The 23,928-nt window shown below is 39.6% G+C and overlaps 1 protein-coding gene across 1 annotated transcript in view; it reads right to left on the reverse strand.

The window, feature by feature from the left end:
- Window positions 1-1,587: 1,587 nt before the first annotated feature.
- CPXM2 (carboxypeptidase X, M14 family member 2) overlaps window positions 1,588-23,928 on the reverse strand; it is a 118,622-nt gene continuing 96,281 nt past the window's right edge. Inside the window, exons 8-14 of the mRNA XM_065407710.1 lie at window positions 22,835-22,958; window positions 20,829-21,025; window positions 19,027-19,206; window positions 17,096-17,393; window positions 11,743-11,882; window positions 10,183-10,282; window positions 1,588-1,841 (exon numbers count right to left, since the gene is read on the reverse strand). Of these exons, the coding sequence (XP_065263782.1) occupies window positions 1,588-1,841; window positions 10,183-10,282; window positions 11,743-11,882; window positions 17,096-17,393; window positions 19,027-19,206; window positions 20,829-21,025; window positions 22,835-22,958 (1,293 nt within the window). The remainder of the gene's footprint in view (window positions 1,842-10,182; window positions 10,283-11,742; window positions 11,883-17,095; window positions 17,394-19,026; window positions 19,207-20,828; window positions 21,026-22,834; window positions 22,959-23,928) is intronic.

Below are 23,928 nucleotides of genomic sequence, written 5' to 3' on the forward strand. Positions count from 1 at the left end.
ATAAACCCATTCAATGTTGCTTTGAGTCTGCCAATAACCTGAAACATTAAGTAGGTGTGGTATGAACTGCCCCATTTATTTTAACTAGGGGTGCTGGATCTGAAATCTACACGTCTGTTTAAATATCAACATTACTAATTATTGCACTGCTGACCAAATTCCTCCCCAAAATCTCCAGGTCTTCCTTGGCAACTTTGCTGATGCAATTAGGTGTTGGCACTACAAAAAATTGTGGCATATTGAACACTAAAAGGATGAGGACAGGGTGAAATAAATAAAATTTAACATCAAAATAAATAACATGGGGGCTAAATTATTCATTTTACATATTCATAGATTGTAAGGCCAAAAGGGACCATTATGATCATCTAGTCTAACCTCATATTCAATTCATTGAAAGCCTCTGCTTTTTTAAATTTAAATGAAAGTGCACCAAGATTTGCACCAGAAAACTGAAATATTCAGGGACTTTACCACCCAATTTAAATGCACCTTGGAGTGGAATTTAAGAAGCCTTGACCCTGGATACTTCAGTAATATAAAAGAGAGAGAGAGACTCATGCTCTTAATAAATAATGCAACCATCTCAATAATACAGAATTTAATGAGAGTCCTGCTATTTCCTTGGGACCCAGCTGTGGCAGCATTGTTGTTTAATGGTATTTACAAAACAAGTATGTCTGGAATACCTTCCATAGGATGGACTAAAACTAGTTATTATGCAAGGGTTGATGATTGCCTTTAGTGTATATTATTGATTCAGGAGCCATTTGTCTTTCTTTTCTTCATGTACAAGATTAGTTGTTGACAAGAAGAAATAAATTAAATATAGCAGACATGTATTTTCACCAAAGATTTTCTATCTGAAGTTTATTTTCTTCAATTCCGAATGATACTTTGGTGATCATCTTTTTCAGGAATCATAAGACCGTATTGAGTAAGGCAAAGCTCTAACAGCAATAATCATGGTTTTAGCAGAATTGTACTTGCATTCTTGCTACCAAGTATACAAGGGATGGTATGTTTCTTCTTAGAATTTTGACAGGAAACTAAAAATGTAGGGCCAGGCCCTCCTCTAGTGTAAATCAACATAGCAACTTTGAAGCTGCTGCAGCTGATTTACAGCAACTGAGGAGCTGTTCTGTATTTCTCTAGTTTGTTCCCTCCCCACCCAAGTTGATGTGGATTATTCTTGAAAATCCATCCTACCTTCCTGTGCAGTTTTGATACTTAAAAGTCAGTAAGGCGCAAATCCGGTGCCCACAGCATAGCAACACCTGAAAAACAGTGGCACTGTGATGTTGGCACAACAGAGAGGGGAGGATTCCATTCCACCACCCTGCATCGGTCCCCCACCCAATGCCCATTTAGCTAGATTGTGTACGGGGGGGGGGAAACGGTAGCCCTAAAACCTCAGAGGAGAAAAGGTTCTGGAAGCTCAAGAGATTCTTCAGTACAAATATACCAATTAGAACTCCTCGAATAGACAAAAACGTATTAATATTGGCTATGTATCTTTTACTACTATAACTGGTTTTGATTTAAGCAGAGCTTGTAAACGCCATGTGTTACAACGGAGAAAGTAGTCTATCTTTGCTGGCGCCTCTGCCTAGCCCTCTGCCTGCGCCGTCGGAGTGACAGACTAATGGGCTGCTTTCCAAATTTCTCCATGATTTCTTTGATTCGTGCGAGGTTGGTTTTGCTGATTGTGAAGTCACACTGAGTGGCTCCCATGTCATAACCTACTGCACAGTTCTTGGTGGAAGAGGTATAGCCCTCTGCTTTTGCGGTGACCACATATTCTCCTGGGTTCAGGAGACGCCAGTAATCCCCATCACTTGCTGTTAAAGAAATCAGAAAAGAAGATTTTCAGACCATTGCTCTTTTGACAGAATTGTCAACACTTATCTACTATAAAGGTCTATGTTAGGTCTGTGGCCTGAAGTTATACAGATAGGACTTGAGCCTCATGTCCAGTTAACCTCCCCGTGGCTGTGGTTGGTACCAGACTCAGAAAGAAGTGGGGCACCAAAGGTGGCTGTATTCCTTCTTTACAACCTTCTTTCCCACCAATTTTGGGAATCACCTGAGTGGCAGTTTGGCTCCTGGCATAAGCTGAGACAGCCTTGGGAGCTCATGCACACTCAAGAATTGCTGGAGTGTAGTGGAGCTCTGGTCATGTCCTGTTCCCCAGCCACATCCCAACACTGGGGGCCATGAGAGGAGCTGTATAGGGCTAGCTACACTGGGGCTGTTTCACCCAAGGATTCCCCTACACCAAGCAGGTGGCCCGGTCTGCTAGCTGTCCTGTGCCACCAGCGCAACACAAAGCAATGGAACAGGTTCCAGGAATCTGGCCCATGGCATATGGAGCATTTGCTTGACAATGTCCTGCTTCAATAACAGTGTGTTTTAAGCAAAACACCGTTCCTTCTTTGGAGCCTTTTTAATGACCTTTAACTGGAAAAAAAAATTAAGATGTGCTTATTCCGAGTTAAGTCACAATTTGGAAAAGTAACATAGGCCTGGCTGCTCCCATGTGTGACTATGTAGCCCTCACCTTGGAAATATAAATGAAGCTGGCAATGAAAACAAAATACCACCATGAAAATCCATTACAGTTTTCATTTCCCATCCTAATTTTCTGTAACTGTAAATAAAAAATAGTACTGATTTCCCAAACAGAATTCTCTGGACACATGAGATATACACAGGGCTGAGAGAAGGGTTTAAAATAACCTGTTTCCCAACACCATCAGCCAAACTAAGTTTGATCTTAACAGTTTGATATTTTGTTGAATTAAAATACACCCACAACAATTCCTTGATATGCCACTTTTGCAACTTGGGGGTCCTTTTCCTGCTGCCCTTAGCATACAGCGATCATGTTTTTTCTGTATAATATCAATTCATCGACCAAGAGCAATTTCATATGTAATTTAGGCCATGATTTTCAGCATAGTACTTAACCACATTCCTAACTTTAAATACATGAGTAGTCCCATTGTAATCCATTGAACTACTTGCGCGGATAAAGCAAAGCACATGTTTCAGTACCTCATTGAATCAGGGCCTTAATGATTTTCCTTACAGAAGATATTCATGGCTTAATGTTTACCCAATAATTTGCACATTCTTTGGTCTTCTAGTGATGTTATTTTAAGCAGCAAATATGTTTAGTAATGGATTGGAAGAGGGGATGAAACTTAGCTTCTTGCTGTAAAACCGTATTTGTTTTACAGTTTACCCTAGTAAAGCCTGCTGAGTTGTAGGAGTGCATTTTAAAGGGTTCCTAGGATGTAATACTATATATAAAGAAACGTGACATCTCCCACAGGAAGAGTTATTGTAATGTTCATGTGAAATGACATTACTATTATTGGCCCTGCCCCTGGGTGACTTACAATACAATGTTGCTAAAATGAAAGACAACTAAGATGAAAAGGTTGTATGCTGGGAATAAGAAGACAGACTGTGTTAGAGCTGGGCTATATACTTTACTCCTTGCATCTGTGTAAAGGTATAACATTGTATATTGGGGGCTGGATAAGCTAGGCATCATGCTTTGACATAGCAGGAATCAGCAAAGAAAACAACAACAAAAACAGTGCTAATCATCTCCTGGCATTATTGTGAAAGAGTACATAACTGACACACCTGGTCAAGTTACTTCTTGTATAGTAAAGACTGCTCATTTTTCTTCCAACCAGTTTGAGAGTGTTTTAAAAGAGGAGATGGGCCATCTTCTCTGCTGATGTCTGGCTACTGTGCACTTCTTGGGGCTAGGGGGCGAGTCAGGTGGGGAGGGATTATGATGGAGCTCTGCTTCACTGTGCCTGTCCTGTACTGTTGTCATGTCCACCACAGGAACTTAGAGCTGGTTTGGGGTTGGCCCTGAGAATCCACCTTGGTTGCAGGTGCACAGGAGTAATTGGGCATATTTTCTCCCAGACCAAGTGGGTGGGGAATAGTGTAGCCTGACACTGCCCCACTCCTATTATGCTGGCCAGCACCGCTATGCTGGTGCAGAAGGGTGTCGTACTTTACAGTGGCAGATTAGACACTGGGCCAGTGGAGCCCGTGCCAGGGGCCCTGGCCAATTGGGGGGCCCTGGAAAAATGGGAAGGGGTGGGGAGGGGCCCCCACTTGCTCTGGCCCAAGGCCCCACATAACTGTAATCTGCCTCTGGTACTTTGGTGTTGTATAGGCCAGCAGCAAATTACTTACTTCTCTAGAGCAAGAGGAAACAAAGGAAATTTTGTTTCAGAGAGGCGTCTCTTGACCACAGTACTTTGTAGGATATTGCAGTGGTGGTGCAGTTTATGCATTGCACTTTGTACAAGGTTGTGCCTAACAACACAATTACCCTTTGGTGCAGCCACACATTTCTGACAAGCATTTGTCATGTATTTTAGCATAGCTTGAGAAATACTATAAAAGAAGCTACACATTCAGTCACCACCAGGAAATAATTATAGAGCTAAATACAAACTATTGGCAGGATTTACTTATTTAGTTCTTTTCTGTTTTAAAACAAGTAGAGTTCATTCCAAGAGTCTGCTCCTGTTACCCATCATTTAACCTCAGGGTACTAAGAGATTTCATTCTCTGGGCTAAATGGACTACATCAAAAATTCCTGTACAGATGGTAGAGATATGTGATCAAAAATATTGGGGGATTAGAGAATATTAAGAGGTACTTTGGTAAACATAAAGAGGTAGTGTACTCAGTTAAAATGACAAAACTACGAAAGATAATCAAATTAATATATGTAAATAGACTCCAGAAGGCACCTTGATCTTGTTAACAATGTGACAGATAATAAAATAAAAATTAGGAGGAATAAATGATAATGGGTCAGATCTTCAGCTGGTGTGAACTGGTGTAGCTCCATTAAGTCAGTGAAGTTATTCTAATCAAGGGAAGATCTATCTCAATGCTTTATTACCAACAAAGGGCCCTACTATGAAGTTAATTTGCCTGCCCAAGGAATGATGGCATATGCCCATAAATAGTTGAGTACTTGGCAGCAGCCAGCAGTACTTCAAGATAATGTGTTGTTACTAGTTAATCCACTAAAATAATAAAATCTTCTGAACAATTAGAGAGAAACGTTAGATGCAAATTCTTTGTTTTGGATGTTGTAACAAACCCTGAAATTCTTATCAGATTCTCTGAAATAAAGCTTTCTATGAGAGTTTCATGCACACTTGAGTTAATGTATGGTTTGCTTGAAAACCATGCAAAACCTAGGCACAGTGGTGATAGGTGCTCTAGAGAAAGAGAGAGAGCGAGAGAGAGAAATACTGCAATTTTGGCTGAGTTTCACTTTGACATTTGGTGTTCAAAAGATGGGTGTGAAACTATATGAAACAAAACCAGAAAATGTGGCTCACCATAAACCAAAAGCTTTGAGTTTAGTAAAACACTAATTGTTTGCTGCATGTGTGGCAAGTTGCCACAGGCTAAATGGTCTTTTTACTTGGGAAATATTCCACTTCCATTTTAATTTCAAAGAAATCACCAACCCTTCCAGAACTGATAGCAGTGTAGGTTGTGCTTGACATTGAGTCCCCCTAATGGGCTAGGATCCTATATACATCAGAGGCTCTCAAAACAGCAGTCTTTGGGCCACAGCTTGTCCATGGAGCTTTTAGGGGGGTCTGCTGAAAGGTAGCTGGACATGCAGTGCTGACTTTTCTTCCTTATTTCCTGCTGCTAAATGTTTTAATAGACAACTAAAAATCCATGAAGTGCTTTCCCAAAGTTACTTTTCATGACAGCACTGGCTGGAATTGCCACGGGGATGTTCTCTGATTGTTTATGGAAGGAGAGAGGGTGTGGGATCGTGAATGGGAAGAGAGGTGTCCACAAGTCCATTAAAATATACCCCTGCCATCCTTACACCTCTATATGAGCTACCCAGACCTTGTATCTAGGCATGCAGAGGTAAGTGGGCATAGTGCACTCACCTGCTCCCTCCCCTCAATAGACTAGTCAATCCAGCTGAGCTGGCACAAGTGGTGTTTCAATTTGCTGCTGGTAAAGGCCTGGAACACAGGGGATGCAGAGAGGGAACTGTACCTCAGAAAGGTGCCTCTGACACGTTATGCCTCCCAATGCTATTCTTGGGCTGGTGAACGTTTTCCTCAGGACTGTGCACCTAACGCTAAGGGCTAGAGTGCACAGCCCTGGATAATGGGGATGTGTGAACCCCATCACCCAAGGAGCCAATGGAATAATAAGAGGAGCAAGGTGCTACTTGACATTAATAAGGTCATTGGAATCAGGCCCTAAATAACTTTTTAATTTTATATCTCAATAAGAGACTATCCAATGACCTCTGCAAGCTGCTCTTTGAAAAATGAAAAAAAAAAGGGTCCAAATGGGTTTGTTGATCCAACTAATGAACTTATTTCCCAGGGTCAGCTGACAGAGCACTGTTCACATGTAACCATAACACCATGTCATCACCTCTGCCCAATCAATAGCTGTATGTGCAGCAAGAACAACGTGTTCAAGCTCCTGGTCTCACAAAATCAATAATTTCAATTGGCCTATTAATATTATCAGCACCCCTTTCTACTCCCATTAGATATATTGTACCGCTAAGTGAAAGTAACAGAAGGTTCTTTCTGCACTTGAGAAGGAAGAGGAGAAATTTCCTGGAACAAGTAAATATTAATAGAAAGCTTATTGTAGACACAATTTTTACCTGCTTAATAGGATAGTTGACTCAGTTTACATGTCAGAAAATAGCAGGTATTTTAAAAACTTAATAGCTATAATCCATTTTAAAGCAAAACTTAGAAAGGTAAAGAAAGTTGCACAGATTCTCCTCTTGTTTAAACCAATTTTGACCCAGTGCAAATCCATTGCTTCAATGGAAATAGTCCCGATTTAAACAGGTATAAAAGAAAGAAGAATGAGGTCCCACGGAGATAATTTAATTTTTTTCTCTGCAGTTTTATTTATCATTTTAGCTTAGTGGCTACCCCATAAAATTTCTAGTTTCAAAGACCAATGACAGCCCGTCCCCTTTATTTATTTAATGTAAGGCAAGCTAGAAGTTCTATGTTTCCATCTATAAATAGAGTATCAACTTTTACACTTCCCAGATTATGGAAAAGAACAACAATTATACTTTCTCTTTTTATTATTAATAGTTAGCAGTGAACCTGAACCAGACTATTCTGATTCAGACCTGCACCTAAACTTCCTCAAAGTCCATGAGTGTTTACAGAGCAGATTGTGGGGTCTTCGATAATTGTATTATTTTACATTCATCTGGGATTCTTCTCCATATGCACTCACATTTGCATTTTCTCTAAATCATCCACTATTCTCCAGTGTGGTATCCAATGTAACCCAGTATACTGAGGGATTGGATTAATCATCCATTGCATTTATTCAGTTCCCAACAAACATTTACCAGAGTAATACAACCTACAGTTTATGACAGCCTTCCAAGTTAGTGGAAAAACAACTGATTATTTTCATTCCCTCTTTTGTTTCCCAGTGGCCCCATTTTGAAATATATAAGGAAGTCATAATTGCCTTACTAAATATCTGCAATTCAATGTTTTCTCTCACAGCAGAGACATAGTAAAGTTGAAATAAAACTTATCATAACTGAGCTAAATTTGCTGAGATTTATTATTGAGTCAGCTAACCTAAAATAGTAGATATCTGAGACTCAGAGCTTGCTTACCTAAAACTGCTGGAGTTCCTGGTATTCCATAGCCCCCCATTGCTTAATTATGTCATATAACTGTACAAGCAGATCTTAAATTCAATGATGGGTAGATAATGAAATACCCAGTATACCATATTGCCAATTGCTTTCCCTCATTCTAATACCAAACCAACCCTTGAGTATATAGCCATCATATCCTTCCATTTGTTCTCAAAATTACTACCTCTGCATATGGTATTTCTGAGATTGATAGAATCTTACTGTTATTGGTTTAGGGGTGCTCTTTGCAAGAATTATATTTTATAGCATCAGAGCTAATGCTATTCCCTATCATCTCAATGCAAACAACTCACATATCTACCTCTCCACTCTGGTCCCGTCTCTTTCTGTCCAAATTAAAATCTCAGCCTGTCTTATGTCTCTTTGTGGATCTCCAGCCACCAGATTAAGCTCAACATGTCCAAAACTGAGCTCTTAACTTTCCCACCAGCCTCCCTCCCCTTTTTCAGTGACTGTGGACCATCATCCTCCCTATCACTCTGGTGTGTAACCTGAATATTATCTTCTTTTCAGCCTTCTCTCTAGATACTCATATCAAAGACAAACATTTTTCCGTATCTTCCTGCATAACATCTGAGATCTGGCCTTTCCTCTACAGCCACACAGCTAAAACTCTTATCTAGTTACCATCATCTGACTTCTCGACTACTGCAACATCCTCTTCCCTGGTCTTGATAAATGCAATCTTGCCCCCACTTAAATCCATTCCAAATGCTGCTGAAAAGATCATTTTCCTGGCTTGTTTCTTTGATCGTATCACCTCTCCTTTTGCATCCCACCACTGATTCTCCGCTCCCTACCAGATCAAACTATTCACCTTCACTTACAAGGTTCTACAGAGGCTAGCCCCACCCTACCCACCATCTCTCATATGCTATCAAAAATCAGCTCTGACTTTGCTCTGCAAATGATGCCAGTTTTCCTCACCCACTTGTTAAATTTTCAAGCACACACTTCTATGCTTTCTCTCATGCTGTACCTCACACTTGGGCAAAGCTCCCCATAAACATCTGCAAAGCCACCTAATTGTCCTCTTTCAAATTCCTCCGTAAAACGGTCTTCTGTTGTGATGCCTACAAAAATCCTGACAACTATTAAGCAGTTAGTGTGCTGAGACCACTGTCTATCACTGAGTCGTCATTTCCTAGTGTTTCTTCATCTGTTTGTTGTCGCTCATCATAGACTGTAAGCTCCTCAAGGCAGAGACTACCTCTTTGATCTGTATTAGCACAGCACCTAGGGACACTGGTCTACGACTGCAATACAAATCATAATAATAAACTAGTTCAAAAGTACTTTGGGAAAGTCCAATTATTTGATCTAACTTCCTCTGAATAGCCCTGGGTTCATTCTGAATTTGCTGGCTCACATTTGCTTAATCAATACTGTGAAAATACTGAACGCACACATTTATTAACTTTCTTTTTTTAATAGAAACCTGGACCAGCAATTCTCTGTGAGTGCAATTCACCCTGCATGGAGTAACCCTCCCACTGGGTTGCACTGAACTCTGTGGAGATTCCACCAAGCGTGCACAGTGGAACTGCAAACCTCTGAAGAACATGAGGTTCCTCCCTTCCTACAACAGCTGATTCACCTTTTCATGCTCTTCCAAACCAGACCTCTAAATCTTTCCTGTTCTCTAAATGGTTAATAACCACAGAAGCACCCTTTGCTATTGTGAACTGGTGCTCTAATTACTTTTGGCTAGACAGTCACAGCCCTCACTTGACCACCCATGGGACTAAGGCCTCCCTTATTCCTCAGCTCGGCCTTGTTCAGACTGTGATTTCAACTGTGCTGGAGAGAGCAGGGGCTACTTACCCAATACCTACCACTACAAGCAAGTAGGCAGGGAGGGGGCGGAGAAGGACAAGAAGCAGGAGGAGCCCTGACTCTCCTCCCTACCATCTGGTCAGAGTAGCCACTCCATGAAAAGGAGTGAAGCTACTTATGCCTCTTCCAGAGCACGGGAATTGACAATTCATTCTCTGGTGTGCTCCTAGGGCACTGGAACTATGTGCGGTCCCTTCCTCGGGGCAGACTGTAAAGTTACAATGCAGCCCTATATTTGTTTGCAATAAATCTACTGATTTGTGTAGATGGATGTGATGTTGATGGGAAAGAAGGAAGCACATGGAGGAAATAGCAGGAAATATGACCTCACCTTCTACTGAGGTGTATGTCCTTCAGTTGTTCAGGAGGTGCTAAATTTTATGGGCTCTTAAATGCTTATGGACTCTTAAACTAAGCCTAGATGCCCATATAGTAGCAATTCCCAGAAATGTCAACTTTCACTATGTTCTTCCCTTCTGATGCCCCAATTAGAGTCTTCCAAGCTCCTCCAGGCAGGATCACTGCAACGCACCATATCCTAGCCTAACCCAGAAGGTTAGATGGTACAGCATGCAGCTTTTTTTTTTACCTGTGCGAATGTCGTGGTTAACACCCTCTACTGAAATAATGGCATTTGGAATTCCCTTTCCAGATAAATCCCTTACCATGCCTTTGATGCCCCGATGAACCTAGTAATGGAACAAATAAATGGATACCTATTACATAAGTGAAAAGCAAATACGATAGAATCATCAAACAGTCACATCTGCATGAGAAAGCAAATCATTAACTTGATAATGACTATGTTCTCTTCCGCCAAAAATCTTGGATGAAAGATATAATTAATCTATCCCCAAATTTAAAAATAACTTTTTTCTCAAATGTAAAATCTAAGTCTTCTCCCCATGTTTGGTACTGCAGTAGGTAAAATGGCATGCATTCTCAAAGCATATAAAATATATGTATGTCAACAGAATCTGTTAGTTTTTTTTCTTCTTTGCAAATAATATAGTTTTGAAATATCACTATCAACATAAAATTAACTTTTTTTTTTTAAATGGAGATATCCTATCTCCTAGAACTGGAAGGGACCTTAAAAGGTCATCAAGTCCAGCCCCCTGCCTTTACTAGCAGGACCAAGTACTGGTTTTGCCCCAGATCCCTAAGTAGCCCCCTCAAGGATTGAACTCACAACCCTGGGTTTAGCAGGCCAATGCTCAAACCACTGCACCATCCCTCTCCCCCTTTCTAGGCATCAGCCACTTTTGACTTTACATTTTTTTAGCGCTTCTGTAGTTCTGAACATAAGAGAGAGCCATATAAAACAACTAAAAGTAGCAAGTCAAAGGGATTTTCATGTGATTGTTTTTAATCAAGCACTGCATTCTGGTAAAATTTTAACATGCTTCATTATTTTGTCTACTTAAACTAAAATAGTCTGATGTTTAAAAAAATTCTGCTAGTAATTTTAAAGGGTAAGGTTTCTATGATAAATGCCAAAAATGTTCATAATTCAAAACACAGATCATAACTGAAAACTTTAGTGAAAGAATTAGCTACCAGACAGGGTTTTACTAAACTGAAATGAAACATATTAGCCCTGTGAGATCACAAGGGGTGTGTGGAGGACTGGAAAACTTTGGATAAGAAAGCATATTAAGATTTTTCTAGTGTTTTAAATGATGACTGTTTGTACAGTTTCTCATTTTCTTTTTAGCAGGAGCACTCTGGATTTTAATGGTCAAATCTGGACTCTCCCCATAATACAATGTAAGTGCTGTGGTTGAGATTTCCAAAGCAGCATGAGAACCAATGGAAGATAAATAATTAAGCTAATGGAAGATATGTGTCTGAATCCCATTGGCTGATTTGAAAAGCTGTGGCGGGTATCCCACTGAGAGCTCCTACAGGATTCAGCACAGTTCTGAACTCTTTGGCATCTGTCTCTGCAGGATCAGGTAGAAGGTGATTTGTGAACAACCTGGAGGAATAGCAAGTATAGTAAGTACCTCTGAAAACTGTATGGGTCCATTGGACTGGAACCTTACCTACGGGAAAACACAGCAGGCCATAGTAACCTCAAATGAAGGCTTTCACTCAGGCCCCTTCCAAAGTGAATTCTAATTGGGAAAGGTATTCTCTCTCATACCTGTTCCATAAAAACAATCAGGGATTCACGGTTATTTTCCCATTCTTCAGGTAACTCGCTCTCATGAGGATATTTGTCACAGCCCACATAGATGGATAGCTCAAAGCAGTTTGTGTGCAGGTAACTAAAGTCATTTATACCTGTTGATGCAATAAAATAAGAAAAGCTTTAGAACCACAAAATGCTGCTCTTGTTTATTTTGTGCACTAGGCCTGATTACTTTAATCAAAGGGCAGAACATCCGAATAGCAAAGTAGACAGCAGTTCTGGCTGGAAAATGCTGTTTTAAAAATGTCATGAATATATTAATTGATTCTCATAACATTGTGCCAATAGAAACAAAATCTAAGTTGCACTTCTAAAGAAGTAAAGCCATAATAGCTCCATGAAACTTGATGCAAACTTTTTTAACTTTCCGATAGACAAGAAGTTCCATCTTCATTTTATCCCATTTAAAACAGGGAACTGAGTAGCGCAGTGCATGATAAACCAAGATGAAAAGAGAGTGAGAGAGAGAGAGAGGTAGCTGCTGTACTCATCCCCAGTATAAGCCTTGTTGAAAGCCTCTTGAAGACTATGGGAGTCTTGGTCGCAGTGTTCTGCAGGGTTCAGTCCTATCACTTCTCTTATTCAACATATATGTGAGACTGCTGAGTGAGAGTGTGTGAAAGTATGGACTATCTTGTCATCAATGCACTAATGACACCCAGCATTAATCTCAGTCCCCTTTACTGCAGAAACTGGGGGTCACCTTCTTGCTGTCCCAGGGTCTAACAGAATTTGGGATCTAAATGAAAAATAGTTGGGTTAAGCTTATTCCAGATAAGATGGATGTGATGCTGATGGAAAAGAAGGAAGCACTTGGAGGAAATATGACCTCACCTTCTACTGAGGTGTATGTTCTTCAGTTGTCCAGTTGGTGTTAAACTTTATGGGCTCTTAAACACTAATGGACTCTTAAACTAAACCTAGAGGCCCATATAGTAGCAATTCCCAGAAATGTCAGTTTTCACTATGTTCTTCCCTTCTGATGCCCCAATTACAGTGTTCCAAGCTTTTGTCTCCTCCAGGCAGGATCATTGCAACACAACATATCTTGGCCTAACCTAGATGGTCGGATCACAAACTATAGATGGTACAGCATGCAGCATCCTGTCTGCTAAGTGGAATGTACTGACAAGAGCAAATAATACCAATTCTTCACCCTTTACATAGGCTGCCATTCCAATCCCAAGTACAGTTCAAGGTCCAGTGTCCAAATTCTATTCTCATTGAAACTGGAAGTCTGAGTAACTCCACTGATTTCATCTACATCAGTAAAACTGAGAACTGAATTCTTCTCATGGTCCTCACCATCAAAGCGCTAAATGGGGGAAGGACTTAGCTATCTCAAAGGCCATCTTTTTCCTGTAAATTTCCACAGAAACACAATTGCTGATATAGTGCAGATTTTAACTCAGAGGGGTCAGCAGCAGAGTATTTTCCCTGGAGCTATGAAAACTCTTGTAGACCATTCAGTAGCTACACTGTGTTGAAGAAGAATGGTCGTTTGATACTAGTGAGCACTGGTGTGGGGGCAATAAGCTCATTTATACCATTCTTAAATAACCATATGCAGAGTGAGTGTGGTTTTGGTTTTTAGTTATTAACAAACAGGATTGTCAATAGTACAAATATTTTCCTACAGAAGTAGTACATATGAGGACATCATATATAACTGATAAGGGAATAGAGAAGAGTTAAGGCCATACAGGTTATATTTCGTGTCCTTTGGGTGACCTATTCCATGTATAGAGCCTGGCCCCATGAGAGAACTATGGGCTGCACTTTTGTTTCCTATAAAGGCTCCTGCAGAATTAGTATCGTTGTCTCCTAATAAAGATTTCCATTAGCGATGTGTCCTAACCAACCACTCCTGAACTTTGATGAAGCTCCAGTCTGTGTCCACACTTCCCAACTAACTCCAGTCTCTATAATAGGCCAAACTCTAAAGCCCCAGATTCCCCTGAGCACTGGGGACGTCTGTATGTAGATGAAGATCTCCAATCCATTTCCATTTTCCCCATTTCTCTGCTGATTTTCAGAAGAATCTCCCTTTGGGGAATTTCATTTATTAACATTCTCCAAACTAACACAGATAACACAATTCAATGGCCAGGCTGAATGCAGGGGGAAGGAAGGAATGAAGATTAATTTCTCATTATCCAAACAAATTGATAATTAAAAAAATATTTTAAGGCTAAGAAGAAAATTGCTCATTAATGATCATTAACTGATTTCTTTCCTAATGGCAAAGATTAGCAGGAAATACATTCACCAAGAATATCTGATTGAAGAGAATAAAAAAAAAAGAAGATCCAATCAATCCAATTATTATGCAGCAGCAGTCAAGTATTTAATGAGCCCTCAGTGCCTTCTGGATGCAGAGTAGGAGGATTATATAACACAGATGTTAAATTTTTATATGTTTGTTGATGGGGAAAGACTAAAATTTCAGACGCTGGCATATGCTGCTCTGCAGAAGCCTGATTCCTTTCCATTTGAGAAATGCTCACAAACATTTTTTCTCTTTACATATCGTATTTCATCCTGGCTCATTTATGGTGAAATGTTTTGTGTTACACAGTAATTGCTCTGTTTCCACACGTCTCCTTCAAATAATGGCTTAATGTTGCCAAGAGGAACTCTCCATATATTGTCTGAATGCCCAAATCCAGCATTGGAAATCAAAGATAAGATTCATATGTTGCTTAGATGTTATTTTTAGAATGATTGATGAGATCATTTTCATGGCAACCCATGGTATGCAACAGGGAATAATGTAGTTAAATACCAAAGAAATGCTGAGGCATTTGATATCTGCAGAAGCTGTTTACAGTCAGCTTACTACACCTCCAGGGACAGTGGTGGTATAAAGGAGGTAGACAGCTTCTGGGCAACTCTCTCAGTGCAGGGTTTATGTACACCAGCTCCTTCACAAAACCCAGTGTAGGGGCATACCAAGGGCATGGCTGGGGGCGGGGAGGGTGCTGAACAGCTTTGAATTCAGCTATTTTGGGCTGTGGAGAAGCCCACTGGACGTCATGAGAGTAAGTTAGCGCAGACCCTGGGCAATTTTCAGGAATGTCACTTTGGGAACAGAGCTTACATGAACAGCTGTTTAAGAATGAATAACTATTGCAATTGTGGGGCTTAAAAGAGGAATAATTGAGAGAACAGCCCATGTGGAAATCTGTGACTAGGTAGAAATAATGTCGACATAGCAGACAGGCAACTCCTCACCCTCAAATCAGAGGCAATTTTGATCTGGGTTTGGAGGTGAATGTAACAACTCAGGTCATGTCTCTGCTTAATGAGGATTTTGGTATTAATTGTTAAAAATAATTTAGGTTTTTTGGTTTATGATTAACGTAAATCATTTTCACTAGTCTCCTTAGTAATTATTGTCAGCTTATTCCTAAATACCTAACTCCCATATAGTGCTTTTCATCAGCAGAGTTCAAAGTGCTTTGCAAAGGAGGTATCCTTATTCCCATTTTACAGATGGGGAAACTGAGGCACACAGAGTGGCAATGACTTGCCCAAAGTCACCCAGCAGGAAAGTGACACAGCTTTGAATAGAACCTAGGTCTCCTGAATCCCAGTCCAGTGCTAAGGGTGTAAAGAAGAAAACTAGAAAAAATATTTTAGTAATCTTCCCACAAAACAAACCCAGAGACTTCATTATAACACCAGAAAGCAGAATATTAAAAATAATGTGAAGCATCATATAGGAAAAAAACAAATTCAATGAACCAAATTCAACATATAATTGTTACTAAGAAATCATATACTACTCAGCGTCTATGCTGTAGCCACTTAATTAATGCCATAGCTGTTAGTGATACAGTGAGCCTTATCTTTGTTGTATCGATTCATAATCAGGTTTATACAGCATTTAAGAAAATTAAAGTCAAATTCAATAATTAGGCAGTCAACTTTCCAAGTTTTCAGAATTTGCATAGTGCATGGACACTTATCTGCAGGAACTGTTTCTGTGATGTGGACAGTTCAACATCTCTTCCCCTGAATTTCTGCAGTTGTTTTTAACATAGTAAAAAATATTTTAAAGTGCAATAAGTTTCTGCTTGGCTTCAGTGCCAGCCAAAATTAAACTTTGCCTGATCCAATGTGAAAGCAACAAAAGTAGCTTCCAATACTTGGAACTGTTTATACAGTGAGAATGGCTGTACATAACAAGCAAGACTAAGAGCTCTAATAAAGAAAATGGCATGTAAAACCACATACTTGTGTCTATTTCCAGTTGTTATTGTTGTCATACTTAATGCCATTTAAGAGATGACATACAGACATCCACAGCCCTCACACATTAACCCTACAGAGAACTCATTGCTTTAGAAATGAAGATTTTGGGCAGGAGGCTGGAACATCAATGGAGTGTAACCTGCTAAGAATCTGACTGGGTATGTAAGAGCACACCCAAATAGTGATTGAGGCCAATTACTATTGTATGGGCTCCTAATCTTTCCTTAAAACTGATCCATAGGCTGCAACCACTGCATAGTGCAACTTCTCTGTTGCTCCATTTGATAGAAGCAAGGGATATGGGCATGACTCATTCAGTTTGTGTTTTCTTCCGTCTGCTGAAATGCCCATGTGTGCAATTCAGTGTTTTAGTATAATATATAAAGTCCTTTATAAAATATGGCAATAGTACTTGAACAACATCATTTCCTGTATGTTTCTACCTTGCAGCTAGTGCCAGCTGGGGTAGATCTGCTCCTAAATTCAATGAGCACTGACCAAGTTGAAGCCCAGGACTTTCTCAACAGAGGGCCACTGGAATTGTTCGCTGATTTCTTCATTGACCATTTTGGGGCTACTCCTTTGATTGTGGCATTTGCTGCTACTCTTTTCCTCCATCTTTTGTAAGGCAATGGGATATTTTGTTGGTGGAGTGACATGCTTAAGGTTGGCAGGTTCCTTCCTGTCTTGGTCTGGCTGGTTCTTTTGGATCAATTTTAATTTTGAAATGGACCGTACGACACTTGATGTGGCTCACTTGTGACAGACAACTTTTAAATGTGTTTAATAAATAAGGTATGACATGCACACCTCTGGAAAACATCATCAGTAAATGAGGTATTTGCAAGGAAATTTTGACAGCTCTCTGTCAATCCATGAACATCTTATGAAACGCAAAATGGCAAATTTCATTAAGGTATATTCTTCTCTCAGTGTAGGTGTTTACCTGCCATGAATTGTGTGACAAGTACCATAAAATTACAGTGTTATAGCATTTAACACACTTGTTCTACAATGAATCGTAGGCAAAGTTTCTTCAGAGACTTACTTCCAGCAACTGTATGCCATGAGGCCCCATTAACAGTCCCATCTTCCTTCTGGAAATCCTCTGTATGGCATACTCTCCTTCGGGCATCTGTCATTAGTCGGTGAGTGGAGGCATATGAATATGCCAACCACCGAAATACATGGTCATCAGGGGTAGGTGTGTGCTCCTGAGTTTTCCATGTTGACCTGACCATATCATATGGGTATGCAACAACCAGTTCTCCTCCTTGTAAATTGCCACCCAGTACAAATGGATTTTTTTCCATCCATGCTATCACTGCTCGAGTCTCAACTGCCACCTAGATGGAAAACAACAGCTTCGTTGAGGGGTGTGAAATTCAGTAGTCCCCACTTATTTGGACAGAAACCAAAGAGATGGTATTCAATTATGCATTCAGTTTAACATACAGTCTGAAGCCAAATCAGAACTAGGGTTTGGGTTCAGATTTTAATTCAATAGACCTGAAATCCCATGAGTTGAATTCATACAATTTTGGAGCAAAATGATGAAAATCTTGAAAAGTCCCCCTTTCTTATGAAATTTTTACCATCTCAGGCCAAATTCTTGGAAGAATCACTTATTTTTCATGAAAAGCTGGCTGCTTCTGCACCAGAATTTGGAAAACGGTCATTTGGATTTTGGATCTTGAACTATAGAGAGTAGAATGAGAGCCAGGGATTTGAACCCAAACTCTCAGGAATTCAAAGAAGTTCAGAGTCAAGCTTTTGATTTTGTTCCTTCTTTAATTCTGTCCATATTCTATTGTGTGATATTAAAACTAAAGCAATATATGAGGATTTAGCTGAAAAGCTCCCATCACTTAAAAACTATGGCCTCAATCTTCAGCTGCACATTGGTCACTTAATGCTAAGCCACTGGTGCAAAGTGACCCTAAAGCCAGCATAGCTGGCAATGGGAGGATCATCTGAATACAAGGGGATCCTCTGTTAGCACAGAGCCTTGCAATTCCTGTGTCACCCTTTTCCCTGTAGCTAGCACAAAGGAAGTGAGAAAGGGAAAGGGCTTCCCTGCATCCTTGTGACCACTGGCTGTATATCTGGAGGCAACTAGCAACCAGTATAAAATACAGCCTTCATATTGCTCAACCTTATGCTGGGGTGCCAAACTGGTAAACAGCCAGTTCAGAAGTGAGAGTGCATTCACTCTGTAGCAGCAGCCAGGGCCCTGCCTCTGCTCCCATTCGTGTCAATGGAAATGAAAGAATTTGCAAACCAAAGAGGCTTAAGTATGAAAATATTTCTAAATCACATAGAGTTCACAAGGGTTAAGTGCCTTCCCCTCATTGCATCTCAAGATGGCTATATTCAGCCATTCGAAATATTGGCCACTGTTAAAGTAAGACATTCAGAAATGACAATGTCTCTGCAATACGTGCAATTAACACAGGTCATTGAGATGGTTTTGCATATAAGATGGAGTCTGATCTGTTAAGAGATTTTTGGTTTTTTGTTTTGTTTTGTTTTTGTTTTTTAAAGGAAAATTCAGTAGGAAACCTAGGGGAAATTTGCCTGATCACTAGTCTTGTCCTTTCTAAAGAGCTCTGCAATCTCACAAAACTATGGAGATGTCTCATTAAAATGATGGAAAACTCAGTCTCTCCAAAATACATAAAAAAGAGGCCAAGAGATACAAACAAATACCCACAAAATTAATATAATTACAATAATTCTCATTATTTTAAAAAAATGAAGTTAATGTAAGTCGGGCGGGGGGGAGAATATAAGTTTTAATATGCACTGTTATATGTACTAATATAGTCTATCATTCACCATCTCTCTTCCTGATTTAAGTTTCTGAATAAGATATAGGTTCTTAAAAGCTTTTATACAAATATCTCATGAGGTTTCATCCCTAGTTCACCCCACCCTTCTTTTGTCTCTCCCTTTCTCTCTGGAGCTATTTGTACTTACTGTAGCATTTTCAGAAAGGTACCATTCTGGAATTGGAATATGATGATTTGGGACTTTTCTCTGAAACTTCTTCCTATCTTCAGCTTCCCAAAGCATGGTATTTAAATCAGGGAAATTATTGTTGATGTCAATGCCATCCTGAGTCCATCTTCCTAAAGACCAGCCTCCTAATTCCGAACCCTGTGACAAAATTTTCAAATCATTCACTGTGTTCTCACCAATCAAGCTTGTATTACATTGAATAGCTGCATGCATCTTTCTGTAAAAACATAAATTCAAGGTCTTAAATGTTTGTAGCTACGTAGGATCCCAATGAACTCTTTTGGTGAATGGGTGTTTGCTATCTTGGTCTAATTCTAGCATTGGGAATTATATTCTGTCTGCCTAATCTTTCTCCCCAGAGTGACTGTACTTCTCTGGCAGGAGAATGCATTCTAATTGTAGTGGACTATGGACTGCTCTAAATTACAGCAGCTGGAAGCTGCACAGGGATCACTTGATTGGATGAGGCTATGTGCTCCATCATAGTCCCATCCTGCCCCTGACATGTTCCCTCCACGCTAGAGAAAGTGGTATAAAGTTGACTATATTGGGAAATCTTCAGTAGCCCTTTTATGGCCAGTTTAAGATTTCTTTGTGTCACTCCAAGAGCACAAAGCAACCTTAGCAGAGGTCAAGGATCTGACCCACTGTGTTAAAGATACACATACACACACAATTATCCACAAGCCTATATAGAATCAGTAAAGGTTATAAAGCATTTTGGGATCCTTTGAAATGAAAGATGCTATATTAAAATAAGATAATTGTCATTTATTAACTATTAGCTATAAACTCCTCCCCAAAGTGAATGAAATTAAATTCCGTAATATTTAACTGGCATAAGTATCTCAATAATTTCATTTTACTAGTTTCACTCATATTATTTCATCTTCATTACTCAAAATTTCATAAACATATTTTTGGCTTTCATGAATTGTCATGGGTTTTGACCTTGATGTTGTTATATAAGTTCAGAACCAGAAGAAAAGTTGTCATCATCTAGTACCCATTCAAATTAAAAATATAAAAAGAACAGTTATTTGGAACAAGACAAAGAATAGGTATGAAGGAAAATTTCCAGATGATATGGTAGAGGTGACAGATTTATGGAGGGGGAACGTTTGTATGTTGAGACTGAGATTTACAAACATTGGGTCCTTTTGGATTCTTGGCATCTACTGAGTAACCCTGATAGCTTTTTCCATCTGTACCTGATCAGGGGGCATGCAATTTTTCCACTTGGATGTGGATATCACAATTCTCCAAGCCTTTGTTCCTTCCACATTAAAGGATTGCAATGCACTCTCCACTGGGCTGCACTTAAAGAGCAGTCTGAACTTTCAGCTGCTGTAGATTGCAGCTGTTTGTTTGCTTAGCTGTGCTTCTCATGTGGTATACATCACACATGTGAACTATAGACAGCACTGACTACCATTAGGTTTCCAAATTCAATTGAAGGTGTTCATATTGAACTACACTACTCTATATGGTGTGTGTGTCCTGGCTATCCTACAGGCAGCCTCTTTCCCTACATGCCCTCACAGCAACTGAGATCATCTGGAACACCGTTCACTCCAGTTTTTACTGAATAAGGTAGCTCAGTGGGTTCTGCTTTTCCTTTTGGAGTGTTGCTTTATTGGCTTTGTTCATTTTGATTACATCCAAATTTGTCATTTTAAAAAAAATCATGATAATGGGAGCATATTTTACCAATCTACTATGAATAAGATAATTGCTAGTAATGTTGACAGTCACATTACCACTTCATATGCCATCTCATATCCATCTGGGTTGATTGAAGGAAGGAGATGAATTCTGGTGTCCTCAATGAGGCGTGTAATGCGTGGGTTCCCAGCCAGATATTCCTGGCACATAAATTGCATTAACAAAAGCATTAGCTCACGTCCAAGCACCTCATTCCCATGAGCCCCCGCGATGTAGCGAAATTCTGGTTCACCTGTTGAAAATAAATAGGACAGGAATGTAGTTAGTGGAGCAAACCAAGGATGCAACCCAACACCTATTGGAGTCAATGGGAGCCTTTCCACTGGCTTCATCAGGGATTGGGTCAGCCCCCAAAATAAATATATCTCAGCTGAAAAAATGTATCTTTTCTAACTTACCTATACCACTTAATTTCTCTTTCCCATTGCTCCTATCCATAACTTAATTACGTATTGGTAATATCTACAGCAACCATGTAAAGCATTTGGGATACATTTTCCATTGAAAAACATGGTGCAAAATTAAATTACATTATTTTGTATTTTCCAATTACAGTAAAACACTGATATGGAACACCATTTTAAAAGATCTATGCTTTTAAAAGATAACATGACAAATCTCTCCATAAATAAAGGATAGATACATAATACAGAGTCTCTTGCTGACTGTAGAATACGTCTCTGACCTCAGGCACTCTTTCATTCATCTAAAACAATGATTCATACTTATTTGCCAAGGTTTTATTAAATGCCACAATATTTGTTGTCCTTTACTGCATAGTTCTGACAGGATGTATTCAACTCCCCTTTAACCATGTATACCACTAACAAAAAATACTGTAGACTATTATACCTAGGGACCAAATTCTTCCTTCACAGGCACATGGTGGGAGAAGGGGGTTCTCTCTGCATCTCATTGGTAGTGTTTGGAATAATTCTATCCTTCAGAATGTCACTAGACTAGGAAATATGGAACTAAACTGCCACTTAATGAATTAAGAAGGAGTGCACATACTGCATATGAAGACCATTGGCTAGATTTTTCAAGTGGCCTCCACAAATATGCTTGCAATATTTGAGGTTGCAACCATTTGTGTGTAGTAATTTCCCATCTAAATGCTAGATTCTGCCCGGGGAAATAGACATACTCATAATTATTACATGGGCATTTGTGGGACACTGGTTGTGGATGTAGTCCATGAAGGCTAAATGGACTGAATGGGTAAGTAGTTCCATACTATGCTATGGAACCTTTCGCCTTGGTCTAAGTTCAGCCAAAGTGACTGGTCAGTGATAGCTGATATTCATTACAATGTTAAAGCCTTCAGTGGCTTATGTGACGTAACTTGGTGGTCTCAGTCCAGATCACAGAGCTAGACCATGCCACATGGGTACAGCTAAACCTTGACTGTAAATGGCATTGTGCAGTTTCTTCACCTGAGGGGCAGCACCGTGATGCACACAGCATGTGCTGCACAGCTCCCCATCATGTGCATTGCTACATCCTTTTTGTCAGCTGAAGCTTCCTCCCCTCTACATACCAGTCCCACCATCATATCAGCATCCTTGTTGGTATTCTCAATTGAGAGACAGAATGGGTCTGTAGATTGAACTACAGTCTCACCACCAGCCACTACGCCCAGAACTCAGCTGAGACACATTAGTGAGGCAATGGAGGGAAATTTGAGCTGCCTGTACTTGTGGTACACATATTCTATAGATAAACACGAAACTTCAGTCTTGAGTGCTGTAAGCCAACCACATTCCACTGTACTAAAATCCACTCTATTTTTTTAAAATCAGTAAATACTATAACCCATAAGCATTAATTAATTGGATCCCACTCCCATAATGTCTTCTATTTATGTTCAATCTTTTCTTCTCCTATCAGAAATATTCCGCTGAAGTTCCTCCCACACACATTCAAAATCACTGCTGCAGTGAACCTAAGTTTCTTCAGCGATAATTGCTGCAGACGTGTGGAATTAAAAAAATAAAATAAAACCATCCTGAAATAGATTTAATCAGAATATAATCCTAACCAACTTCGTGTTCTCCTGGGTTGTCTGAGATCTCAACAGCATACAGCTTTAGTCCTTGGTGGCTTTTTCCAATGTTGTAAATTCTCGTGATATTTGGACACATTTCATTCACAACTTTCATCAACTGTCAAAGAAAAAAAGACGCACTTATGTATATTTTATATATATGTACTAAATATATATATACAAAATATTGATTACAACTCATTCAAGGTTTAGATGATTCTATGATTCAAAACTAGATGTAGGGGGAAAATACTATATTCATTTTAATTTTTCAGAGATGTTAAAATGAAAAGTTGAAGCTGAAAAACAAAAATTGTTGAAAAAATCAATTTTGGAGATCGTTATAGGTCTGCTGGCTCAGAAGCAAATGTTCATTCAGCTAGAACAAGTATAACAGTCTGCTGGAGCAGCACTGTGTGGGTGAAGTTCAAAATCCTTCTTACATCGAACATTATTTAAATTAAGGATCTGAGAGGAGGAACAGTCATAATAAAAATAAATAAAAATAATAATACTTTGCACTCCTGGTATATAACACTTGACATTTTCAAAGCACTAACAATAATTACATAAATAATCCTCTCAACACTCCTGTGAGATAGGTAAGTACAATAATTACTTCCTTTTTTTACAATGGGGTCTGTGACACAGAGAGTTAGTGGCGAGTTGTGATTGGAATGTATGGGTTCCAGGTACCTAGCCAAATATTCAGTCCATTAGAGGATACCTCCAGAAGCACTGTACCCATGACCTTATACTGGGGTTCTGGTTCTGTAAGAGGGAAGAACATCACCTGTTGAATCCTTTAAAAACATTTTTGCAGCATTTTGATTATATCTGGAGGCCTTCACCTAAGTACAGACCAAGTCCAACCCTGCTCAGATTACAGTATGAAATCTGTGGTAGGATCACAGCAGGAATTGATATGGATGTGGAAAGAATAGCAAGACAAGCCTCTGAAAGGGGGAGAGCATGCTACACAATCTGAACTCTCCCCACTGTGTGCGGACATACAGGAAAGAATAGGAAACTTCTCATCTTTCAATATGTCATTGATCCTTAAAACTTTTCAGAGGTTTGGGGTTAAG

Source organism: Emys orbicularis, chromosome 7, assembly GCF_028017835.1.
Source record: "Emys orbicularis isolate rEmyOrb1 chromosome 7, rEmyOrb1.hap1, whole genome shotgun sequence".
In the NCBI taxonomy this organism is placed as follows: Eukaryota; Metazoa; Chordata; order Testudines; family Emydidae; genus Emys; species Emys orbicularis.